The following is a 13,005-nucleotide window of genomic DNA, read 5'->3' on the forward strand; positions in this document are numbered from 1 at the left end:
ATGCTCAAAGTGGCGCGTAACGCTTGCGCTGAGCAGTGTCTTGAAGCCCCAACAAAAGTCACGTGAAAGGGCCTGTTGTTCCCTGCTGTCAGGCCCTACATGCATTTACAAATTCTGTAGATGATGCATCTCATTTTCTCGCAACACAACTGGACATCCACTGTAAATCCAACTGGTTGGTGCCGCGCATTTACGCAATTGGTTCTGCAGCCTCAGAGGCTCATGCGAGGGGCGTGTTAGCAGTTACAGGAGGGCATGGCTCCGCTCTGTTGCTTGTTTCCCATAGATCCACAATGATGATGGTGTCTGGCTCAGACTGAATGATGAGACAGTAAAGAAGTATGTTCCCAACATGAATGGGTACACTGAAGCCTGGTGCCTCTCTTTTAACCAGCATCTGGGCAGAAGCCTCCTGGTCCCTGTCGACGTAAGTAAAAGGCCTCCCCCTTCGTAGATTAGCTGGAGCCCCTATACTGCTCATTTGGGAACGGGATTTGTAACTGTCAGTTTAACTTCAGTCACGTTTTAGGATGATCATTTGATATACTTCAGTTTGGCTCTTTTTACAGTGAATCATGGCCATCTAATTACCCACTCCCAAATGTCTTCAAGCATGCTGTGTTGATTACTTACAAAGGCCAACAAAATGTGTCCTTGCATGTGTTAGTGCTACTCTGTAGTTTAGTTGTTTGGGCACGATCACTCAGAGACCAGGATGGAAATTGGTAAGCAGGGGGGGTGCATGTTGCCAGTCCCTTGTCTTATTAACTCCTGGTTGAAAGACACTAACTCATGCACACTGTTTTTGTAGGGCTGCACCATTATGACAACGTTCATATTGTGTCGAATTTATCCCTTGGTATTTTTATGGCAGTTATTTATTCCAATTAATAGTGTTCACTTTAAAATATTATGTTCCTTGTTTATAATACAATTTACTCCACATCTACACCTTGTTTATTATAAAGGCTGTAATACACTAAAGGACTTTTTAAAATCTGAAAAGATTTTAAGACAATAGGCATTACACACTTGCTGACTTTGTAAATGATTACAGACGAAAACTGGGCATCATGTACTAAACGTTCCGAACGCAAACTCACGCAAAAACATGCGTATCATTGCTAGGAGACACATGACAAATGAAAACAATGTGTTTTAAGATTGGTTCAAAATATCAAACATGTTTGACATCCTCCAACTGGATGGAATTTTAGTGTGAAGCTAATAGAAACTGCGATTTTCTGCGAAAACTACTGACCCCAACATTTGGCAACTAGTGTCGACTCTTCCAGACTGCAAATCGGGGCAAAAACCTTTGCAAAAGTTGTGTAGTGTATTTCAGCCTTAACGGGAGTGTTCTAGTTTTGGCATGTCAACTTATTCCACTGTATGTTAGGTTTCACACAATCTATATCAGGGATGGGCAACTTTGGTCCTGGAGGGCCACTGTCCTGCAGAGTTTAGCTCTAACCCTGAAAAAAAAAAAACACTCACCTACCTGTAGCTTTCTTGACAATGATTAGCTTGTTCAGGTGTGTTTGGTCCTCTAAAATGACACACTTCATATGCACTTACGCTCTTGTGGACTGCCGCATGTGCGTGTCCGTTAAATCCATGAGACAGTAAGGTTTCCCATTTGTCATTTTAGGTTTCAGAAGTGTGCTCACAAGCGACCCCTTTGCGGTCGATATGTGCCCTTGATGCACACTATTGCTGAGCCCGCACTGAAGCAAGCTCCACAGCAGACTTATTCCCAACAGTCACGAAAGTGCGGACTTGTAGGAAGACCGCAAGTGTTTAGGGTGCCATTTAGGACAGGGTCTGTGATTAGAGTTGGAGCTAAACTCTGCAGGATGGTGGCCATCCAGGACCAAAGGTCCCCATCCCTGATCTACATTGTAAAGCCCGGGACACAACAAGCTGACGTCAGAGATCTAGCAGCGACAAAAGCTGACTGTGTTGTCACCTCACATTGCTGTGTCTCGGCCAAAAAGCTGCGCTTGAACACACCAAAAGGACTACCGTGTCTTCAGATATACAAACCGTAAACAAAGCGCTTGCTTACCATTTTGAATATCAATGATGCTGATCACTTTCTTCATTCCAGTCAGCTCATGTTATTATGAAAATATTTGTGCATTCGAATGCTCAGGTAAGATGGCGTACGATAATAACAGCCTTCTGTCTTGACCATCTTGACTTCTTGGTTCGTTTTCATCAGCGAAATTGTGAAATGTATTCTCATACACTTACTCGTGTAGCCAATCAGAGTTCTCTCTCTCATCGACTGTCCTGACGCCAATTCATCATACTGAATCGACCAAAAAACCCCGACATCGTCCGACTACAGCCAATGGTGCGGAACAAACTGAAAAAACTAAGCTGACTGACGCTCTGCTGTCGGCTTGGTGTATCCCAGTCTTAAGTTAGCAGTGCAACATGTCACAATGCTTTTCGCTTTGCTTCTACTGCTTTTTTTGAGTGTCAGGTGATGTTTCTAAAGCTTTCTTTTTCATAACAGAAATGAAACACAAAACACTGCTTAAAAATTTGCTCATTAGAACTGATTGTGATTACTAACAGGCCTATAGATTCCCCAATGCACAAACAAAGTGACAGAGATACACGTAAAGCAAATGCTGTAATCGACAATTCATGATTAGTTTGTTGCGTCATCCATTATCATCATCTATTCAATTAATTGTGCAGCCCTACTGTGTTGTTATTCATCATATGTGGTGTGAAAAATAGCTCTTGTGTGATACTGAATATCAATGAACAAAGCTTTGCTGTTTCCTGGTCATGACAGTAAAGAAATATGAGCTCAATGAAAACCTCTTCATGTTAGCCAATCTGTAAAGATAGATTCATAAACAGATGAAGATTCATTTGCTTAAATTTGCTCAATGGCCCTGAAACCTTTTCAACAATTTAAAAGTGGTTGATCTGTTTAAATTTTTAGCTGTCGGGGTCCCACAACTTTTAATGAGGTTCTGCCATGAAACAAGCCGTTGTCTGAACTCAAGGCCCAAAAGTGGGCCATGATTCTGAGAGCATAATTACCTCTGGATGTGAAAATGTCATCAAGGCTCCCAGTATGAACAGCATGACACACCACCAATCTTTTTTGGAAGATTATGAATCTTCATATTTCTTATGTGATTTATTTTTCATTTGCTGTATTTTGATGTGATTTGACTTTTGTTGCAAAATTCGCAGTCGTTATCTTCAGCGTATCCCAGAATTCTAGATTTAGGATTGTTTCATTTGCTAGACCTTCTTAACCTTTAAATGCTTCTCTTACTGTATCATGAAGAAAATTCGAAAGAAATAAAATACACCCAAACAAACTGTCACTATATTAAATCCATCTCTTCCAAAAAAAGACAAACCATACCATCTGCGTTTCTGATTGAAGGTAATTCCCGACCGTGTTTTGACTTGCATATAATCTGTTGCTCAGAATATCTTTAGCGCTAGCCAAGGAGTCAGGGATATCGACTTTTTGTCTTGGACGACCTTATCTTGTTTTCCCCAGGTGAGTTGTCAGAAGATGAGGTGTGTTGTAGCTTGGCTGCTGCTTTGCTTTTCACCAGTGTTTCTCATAATTTCGAGACATTTCAGATTGTGATTTGTACATGTATTATTGGAGCATCATCAGAGCTGCATGTTTAATTGTGTAAATTGTGTGACACTAAATATATTTTATCCTTTTTTTTCTTGTATGCACAAAGTTTCCAGTAACGTGTTTAAAGTGTATTGTAACAACTTCATGACCATTACATTGTTTGTTAACCTTGGTTAAAGTTTTTTGCGTTTACCTGTTGTAGTTCACAATTAAAACAATTAAGTCAGTTGCATGATGATTTAAAGGAATAGTTTACTCAAAAATAAAAATGTTGTTTTCCATGGAACACAGAAAGTGAGTTCTGAATTTGGAATTATGGAATCTGTCAAGCTCCAAAAATCATTCATGCAAATATGTTGAAGTTAATGATGCACAACCATATATGGAAAAGATTCTAAGAAATTCTCCTTATGTGTTCCATGATAAAAATAACAATTCATAATAATAGTGACAGAATTTTATTTTTTGGGTGATCTGTTCCTTTAATAAACACAAAAACAAAACAATATGTGATGCATGTTTTGTTTTGTTTTTTTGTCACACAAAGGCAAAATAATTTGTTAGTTTATGAACAGCATGTCTATATTAGTCAGTAGTACTTGGCATCAGAACACATTGTTATGTGTTATAATGATCTTCATCCCACAACCTAAAATTAGTTACAAGTTACAATTAGGATAACATGATAATTGTAAAGATTTGTAAAGTCTTATTTGTATGTAGAAGCACAATTGGTGTATGTATTGCTGATGAAAGCAGGTACTTCATCCTGGTAGCAAATGTTGAAAGGGTCAGTGACGTCACTTTTCTTTTTTTTTTCCTTTCGGGTGAATTGTCTATTGTCTGCATGAATTTAGTCGTAAATGTATTTTTGAATAAATTATATTCAAAAATACATTAACAGTGGCATGAATATGCTGCTTCTATGAAAATTCTTTACATTTTTTTGATTAAAATTCTTTTTGATATTTTTGAGAGATTATTGTAGAAAAAAAATGCAATCATAATGATTCTCTAAAAAAAAAAAAAAAAAAATTATAAAGGTTGAAATTCTTTAACAACAACAACAACAACAACAACAAAAGATACTATTAAAAATAGTATTAACTGTTTTCAATAAAATGTGGGCCAATTTAACTATGGACTGCTAAACTAGATTTTTGAAAGATTTTTCTTTTTCAACATATCAGACATCCTTATTTGTCATTGACCCTAAATCGAAGACTTGTTGTCTTTTAATCTAAAGAAATTAGATTGAATGATTTTAAGGACATAATTTTACAATGCATGACTTGCTTTCAAATTTAAAGTAACTGGTGTCCTTTGGTTTTGCAGGAGGGCAGGTCAAATTTGGATGATTATGAAAAGGAGACCAGTGGCCACCCTTCTCATGACGCCACTGTGCGTGACCTGGGCACAGGCCAGGGTGGCGGACCGGGTCTTTATAAGGTAGTGAAGACCGGACCTTCGGGTCACAACATCAGAAGCTGCCCAAACCTTAGAGGTATCCCCATTGGAATGTTAGTTCTGGGGAACAAAGTCAAGGCGGTAGGCGAGGTATGGACTCCCAACTGTGTTACTGTGGCTGACAATAAATGACTAATTAGCCAGATATCTTGCTAGTTCTGCAGTTTCTGTAACACAAATTCTTCATTTTTCTTTAGACAATTAGAGAACCCTTTGAGTAACTTCTTTTGGTAGAGGCCATACATGCTATGGCTCTGGTGTGGGTGTGTTGTCGTTCTGTACACATTATTAAATTCCCTTTCAAGGACCACCAAGCATGGCTTCAGCTTTTGCACAGTAACTGTACAGTGTAATCTGGCATGCTCTGCAGGAAAATCTGTGTGATTTCAATAATTAATAAATTACTTATTAACAATGATGGCAGGAAGCATGTGAATTACAACAAAAACTGAAGTCATCTCATAATTTCCACTCTGTAAACACCAGGGTTGAGCAAAATTCAGAATTAAGAATGGGCTCCCTTTCAATTCGTGAATGTGAATTTGAATTGAATTTACTGTGACCTAAGGGATGTAGAACTGGAATTGGAATTGGAATGATAGGAAGAGGAATTTACTGAATTGTAATTCAAAGAAATTCAGCACAGTCACACAACTGAGGAGTTAAGAGTCAAATGGGTTTTTAAACAAAACATAAATAATTACTAAGGATGCACCGAATGAAAATTCTGGATGCACTTGGCCGAAAACAGAAACTGAAAATTACTTTTTTTAAATTATTAATTTCTTATTTAAAATGTTTTTTTTTTTTTGTATAATTGTATTATTATTAGACTTTTTAATTAAATTCCGTAATTTTACTGAATCTGAATTTTAAACATACAATCCAATAAAATAAAATAACCACACTTTTATTTAAAGTAACAAAAATTGGACAGAAAATAGGCCTGTATTAAAATGATAAACATCAATATATTAATTTCAATATATCAATATATTTTTCTTCATTCACTTCTCGGGGCGGCATATTTTCAGATTATATTTTTACAATTCTGCGTCCTGTTTACTGCCTCAATTCGAATTCAAGAATTGAATGGAATTCTGAATGGCGCACAACCCTGGTAAACACCTGTCTTTTATGGCATTTGAATAGTCTCCATGTCTGATCATGGAAGGGCTGGACTTTGCCTCTTTCTCCTCTCGGTAGAGGTTGTGGTGTGTCATGCTGTCTTCAAATGCTCTCTTAAAGTTGTTGGCTATGAGCCTCCCAACTTGCACAAATACTGCTGTTCTGCTCACGAATGTCAAGTCAAATTTAAAACAGTGTCTTTGTTCAAACTGGTTTCATTTCATAAATCTTGAGAATTGAATGGTTTTCATGTTTCATGTTTTGCTTTATTTAACTGCCACTGAGTTTGTTTGCTAAACAGTCTTGCTCCTCTGGATTGATGTGGTGTGTATGAGAGAGGAGGTAAATAAAGCTGTGTCTATATCAGGTGATTAACTCGGAGGGAACCTGGGTTCAGCTGGATAAGAACAGTGTGGTGGAGTTCTGTGAGAGCGATGAGGGTGAGGCCTGGTCTCTGACCCGAGACAGAGGGGGAAACCAGTATCTGCGCCATGAGGAAGGTAACACAAACGCACTCCTCTCTCTCCAGTCTTTGCAATGGACTCCCTTGTGGGGGAAAAAGTGTGCTTAATTTTATCCTTGTATGTCCAAAACGGCTACTTTTCAGAAAAAAAAAAAAAAAAAAAAAAAATATATATATATATATATATATATATATATATATATTTATATATATATATATTATAATTTTTTTTTTTCTTTTTTTTAATAATTAAACACTGTGTTGTCAAGGTTGATGTTGTGGCTTTATATGATCAGACACTTGCACTTGTCATATTATTAACATTTTATCGAAAGCAAGCTCAAAGGGAGTTTTAAACCAGTGAATATCAGACATGCGTGTTTTGTCAGTCATTAAAATAACCGCATCTGAGGCAGTAAGTGCATCGCATTATGTTTTTATTACAGGTAATAAAGTTTATTGTAGCTATGTGGGCGCTTAGATTTTCTGTCATTTGGTGAAAATCACATTTATAAAAGATGAAGTGCTACGCAGAGGCCATGACTCAATGATAAGTACTAGACTAATACACTGTTTTCTGCTCCTCGAATACATAAAACATTAGCCTTTGTATATATACTGCTAAACCCTTGCATTAAAAACAAGCAGAGATGGTCCAAAATACGTGCGGCACTTCATTCAAGATTAAGGTGGGGTGTTTGACCTGCAGTTTGAGGATCCAATGGAGTTACAAGGCTTAATCACAAGCTCTTTTTAATACTTTTCATTAATTAAATATTTGCAAACCCACAGACAGATGTAAAGGGTAACCAATAGTAATAATTTATTGATATGGAGATACAAGGTTTCTGCCCAACAGCGACGATATAAAGATGTACTTCAGTCCTACACAAGTGGCTCAAAAAAAGTTCCTCCTAAAGTTCTGCTAACTGCACTAAAATACATTTAAACTATAATACATTTTCATTAAATTGTAATTAACATGCAAATAAGTGTCTGAAAACATTACATTCAGTTTGCACTTAAGTGTATTCTGGAAATCAATAATGTGGTGTACCAACAAGACAGCACATGCAGACCGGTAAACAAGTGTTAAATACAGGTGGCTTTTAGTTATTGATTTTAGTTATTAATGCTTTTTGTTTCTCTCTGGAACAGAGCAAGCAATTTTGGAGCATGGAGCCCAGACCCCTCCTCCCAGCCCGTTCTCAGTTCAGGCGTTTAACAGGGGCATGGGCAGCTCGGGAGCTCAGGGCTTCGACTATGGCATCTCCAACAACAAAGGTGAGAGTAAAGATCTGGGAGAGATAGAAATAAAATGTGATTTATTATTGAGTGTCGAATTACATTTCTGTTTATATAGTTACAGTCCATCTGCCAAATGAACATTTTTTTCATACCATGCTCCTGCTAAATATCCGTCATATTTAAACAGGTATATATCTTGTTAGTTTATTGCCATATACATTAGACGTTACTTCACAAAATTAATTTCAATCCAACGGTGGTAGAATAGCTAGACATACAGGATTTTTTCTGCTAACTGTGAATGCTTTATGTTCCTTATATTTGAAATGGTCTTTTTCTTTAGGTGAAAACCTTTTGGCTTTAATAAATTAAAGGTGGAATGATTATTTTCATACACTATCATTCAAAAGTTTGGGGTTAGTAATACGTTTTTGAAAGAAGTGTCTAATGCTCAAAAACACGGTAAAACAGTAATATTGTGAATTATTATTACTTCAGAAATTCAGAAGTAATGAAACTATTTTAACATACTGTTGATGAAAATATGTCGGGACTTTTCTTGTGCCTAGCTTCTTAAAATAATACTTAATATAATACTTAAAATTGTTAGAATTTAAACTTACTGTTTTCCATTTTAATATATTTTAAAATGTAATTTGATCCTTCAGAAATCATTCTAATATGCTGATTTGCTGCTCAAGAAACATTTCTTATCAATGTTGAAAACAGTTGTGCTGCTTAATATTGTGACACTTTTTTTCAGGACTATTGAATAGGATGTTCAAAAGAACAGCATTTATTTAAAACAGAAATGTTTTGTAACAGTATAAATGTCTTTACTGTCACTTTTGATCAATTTAATGCATCCTTGCTGAATAAAAGTATTAATTAAAAAAAAAAAAAAAAAATCTTACTGATCCCATACTTTTATGTGGTAGTGTATAATGCACTTATTAATATAGGAACTGTTTTTCTTACTTTCAAAAATATTTCATCTGCTAGAAGTTGCTCTTTGAGAGAGAAATCTGTATATGAACTTTTAAATCCTTATCCAGTTATTACAAACAACAGCAAAAGTCATGGAAACATCATGGAGCCTTGGATATACTGGACATCAAACATTGTCTTTTATCTTTTTAAAGTGCTGTATGACCCCTTGTGCCTTGAACTGCGATGTTCTGAGTAATAATGTAGATACAGTATATGAAACATGCACCAAATGATTAATAAGCAAACACAATCATTTGTTCTTATTCTCTCCGTAATCAGAGTAATTGTGTTCTGCATGCTGTGATTTGTGTCTTGGCTGTCGTCTGTGGCGTGTGAAGGCATCATTGTGTGCATGGGCAAGACTCTGTGTGCTGCAGCTGGGTCTTACCCATTTATTGTCCACTGGCTCTCATACTGTTCTCATGCACCACTGCTTAGTGGCGTTACCCATAGACCGCTGTCTGATGGGTCCTTCATCACCTCTTATACTCACTGAAACTTAGTACATCTGAATAAAAAAAACCCTTGACTTAATTATGAAGCTTAACTAAATGCTTCTTGACTAAAACTCAACTTGAAGTCAATGTTAACCTTAATTAATCCATTTAATACTCATTCCTAGTCTTACTGTGCTTGATTCATCATTGCTCGATATTCCAAAGAAAAAAAGTCTCCCTAATTTTTCTGAATTTTAATACCTTGCTCTTTTGACCGATGTCACCTAAGATATCCAGTTATGTCTACAATTCTGCCAATGTTTGCAAATATTGTATTTGTAAAAATGCAGTAATTCGATAATGTTAATATAATACAATTAAGTATTCAGCAATACTATTAACAGAAAAAGTTAAGTTTAATTACCAAAAATACTTCCATTGGGAAACCCTAACATTTTCTCAAGGGTGAACTTGACCTTAAACAGTCAAAAGGCTTTTTCAGAATTCAAAATCTGATCATGTTCCATTCTCTTATGAAATTCCTACTTTTTGTTATCCAATAGGTTCCTGATAGATAAAAATCAATTCCCACCCTGCTTTTTTTTTTCTTCACCGGATATGGATCATGGAAATCTTTTAATGTTGACTTTAACAACTCAACTAAAATATTAGTTTTCAGTGATGTCATCTTTATGATATAGTACTTGTTAGATTATTATTAGAAATAAAATGTTTAATACTTAAATAGGAGAATTTGGACACCCACTCCCCACCCCCCCAAAAAAATCCAGAGTTGCACTATAAAAGGGATGAAAGCATAGCATTGGCTTTATCTGCCAATGCTTTATCTGTGACCCTGTGACCTTGTAGATGTTCCAGATATGAGGTTTCATGAAAACCTGACCCCGCCCATTCCTTATTCCCCTCACGTTGGTTCAGCTGACCCACTCACACACCCCATTACTTCCAGTGAGAGTGCTTGTGTGGGGCATTAAACTGACTAGTGGGTTTGTATGGCTCCTTTTAAGGATCATATAAGCTACAGCACTCCCATTGTCTTCCGCATTGCAGGTGACCGGCTGAGTGCCATACTGAATTCCATTCAGTCTGGGCCTTTCCTCCCAACTCCTTCCGTATTTGAGCAAGCTGCCAAACCTCCCTCTTCCCTTGTCCACAGCCCATTTGTGTTTGGACAATCCCTTTCCCAGCAGCCTCAACCGCATCCACAGCTTCCGAGTAAGTCTGTCCATCTATAAGGTAGTGGCGGTGCTTGCTTGCACAGGTGCTGCTTGTTCTTGTCTTAAGCGCTTAATTGTTTAGTATCCCTTAGGTTGTGATGAGTTCTGTTCAGGCTTATTTCCCCTGCTTTTCTGTCGGCGTCCACCTGCTTGCTTGCCATGTTTGAATTGGTGATTCTTTTCTTTCACATCTCATTTAAACTTTAGTGGCCGAATAACATTTAAATTCATCTTTTGTGTTTCCACCGTAGCTACTAACAGTATGTTTCATGTCAGATGTTTCTGTTGACTTGATTGCAGTTTAATTTTATTTGCTTGCTACATGTACAGTGATTAATTTGATTATTCATTAGCAAAACAATTACCAAGAGGTCCAGGAATCTGTCCACACAATCAAAACCATGCAGTGCTTTTGCTTTTAACCCCCAGTGTAATCCAAAATGCACTAATGTCTGCATAAGGAAAATGAAATTGGGTTTTTTTGGATTTGAAAGTGTTTCAATATTTCCACAGCCAGAATACTCTTAATCTGCATTCCACATTCATTATAACTCCTCACTCAGCCTATTTATTCTGACTCTTCTGTCATCCTCCCTGCACTTGTTGATGTCCATTTTTATTTTAACCTTGTGCCTGCTTCTCACAGTGTCTGTCCTTCTACTTGTTGCTTTTTCTCGACTCATATCTTTCCAGTGCCTAGATGTCCCTCTGGCCTGGTTTACACCTAGTATTGACATCCATCTCTGGTGATCCAATCACCAGTTACAGGGCTTTAGTCATGTAATCTGACCTTGTAATACTACACACACACACACAAGTTTTTCCTCAATCCCTTTGGCTCAATTTTTTCTCAAAACAGTAAGTTCAGATCTCTGAACAAATAGTTTCTTGTTCACATCAGATTTGAATTTATTATTGATTTAAGCATTAATTGCATGTGTTTTGGCACATGTAATAATAATAAGAATAATTTGTTACATTTATATAGTGCTTTTCTGTGTATTCAAAGCGCTTTACATATGGAAGGGGGAATCTCCACAACCACCACCAATCAGATTTTAATTTATTATTGATTTAAGCATTAATTGCATGTGTTTGGCACATGTGTGCAAAATAATAAGTACTATTGTCTACAATTTGCACAATAACTAAATGCACATGGCTTGTTGATAAAAACGGAGTTGATTCTCAGTGAAATTGTCAAACTCTTCACATTCAGTTATCAAAATCTGTCAGACATGCGTGTATATTCCATAAATATCTGACATGGAATGTTTTTAATGTCTGCTAAATTGGCCTGCCATTGTAATGAAATAGTAATCACAATGAACCAATCAAGTGTGGAAGCATATGCACTGCTCAAAAAAATTAAAGGAGCACTTTGAAAACATCAGATCTCAGTGGGGAAAAATATCATGCTGGATATCTATACTGATATGGACTGGGTAATGTGTTAGGAACAAAAGGATGCCACATCATTTGATGGAAATGAAAATTATCAACCTACAGAGGACTGAATTCAAAGACACCCCGAAAATCAAAGTGAAAAAATGATGCAGCAGGCTAGTCCATTTTGCTGAAATTTCATTGCAGCAACTCAAAATGGTAGTCAGTAGTTTGTACTCAGCACGTGCCTGTCATGCTTGACAACATCGGGGCATGTTCCTAATGAGACGACGGATGGTGCCCTGGGTTATTTCCTCCCAGATCTGGACCAGGGCATCACTGAGCACCTAGGCAGACTGAGGTGTAACCTGACGGTGTCAGATGGACTGAAACATAATGTCCCAGAGGTGTTCTATTGGATTTAGGTCAGGCGAGCATGGAGGCCATTCAGTGGTATAAATTCCTTCATTCTCCAGGAACTGCCTGCATACTCTTGCCACATGAGGCCGGGCATTGTCGTGCACCAGGAGGAACCCAGGACCCACTGCACCAGCGTAGGCTCTGACAATGGGTCCAAGGATTTCATCCCGATACCTAATGGCAGTCAGGGTTCCATTGTCTAGCCTGTAGAGGTCTGTGTATCCATGGATATGCCTCCCCAAGACCATCACTGACCCACCACTAAACCGGTCATGCTGAACTATGTTACAAGCAGCATAACGTTCTCCACGCCTTCTCCAGACCCTTTCACGTCTGTCACATGTGCTCAGGGTGAACCTGCTCTCATCTGAAAAGCACAGGGTGCCAGTGGCGGTGCCAGTGGCGGACCTGCCAATTCTGGTGTTCAATGGTCAGAGACATTCACACCAGTGGCCTGCTGGATGTCATTTTGTAGGGTTCTGGCAGTGCAAAGGAGCAGATACCGGTCCTGCTGATGGGTTAAGAACCTTCTACGGCCCTGTCCAGCTCTCCTAGAGAAACTGCCTGTCTCCTGGAATCTCCTCCATGCTCTTGAGA

The 13,005-nt window shown here is 37.7% G+C and overlaps 1 protein-coding gene across 1 annotated transcript in view; it reads left to right on the forward strand.

Moving 5' to 3' along the window:
- The window catches only part of mycbp2 (MYC binding protein 2), a 107,828-nt gene that overhangs the window by 69,770 nt on the left and 25,053 nt on the right, over positions 1-13,005 (forward strand). The window contains exons 52-56 of the mRNA XM_051905991.1: positions 287-427; positions 4,967-5,188; positions 6,594-6,726; positions 7,848-7,973; positions 10,436-10,600. Coding sequence (XP_051761951.1) covers positions 287-427; positions 4,967-5,188; positions 6,594-6,726; positions 7,848-7,973; positions 10,436-10,600 — 787 coding nt within the window. The remainder of the gene's footprint in view (positions 1-286; positions 428-4,966; positions 5,189-6,593; positions 6,727-7,847; positions 7,974-10,435; positions 10,601-13,005) is intronic.

The sequence above is a fragment of the Ctenopharyngodon idella genome, chromosome 9 (genome assembly GCF_019924925.1).
Source record: "Ctenopharyngodon idella isolate HZGC_01 chromosome 9, HZGC01, whole genome shotgun sequence".
Taxonomy (NCBI): Eukaryota; Metazoa; Chordata; class Actinopteri; order Cypriniformes; family Xenocyprididae; genus Ctenopharyngodon; species Ctenopharyngodon idella.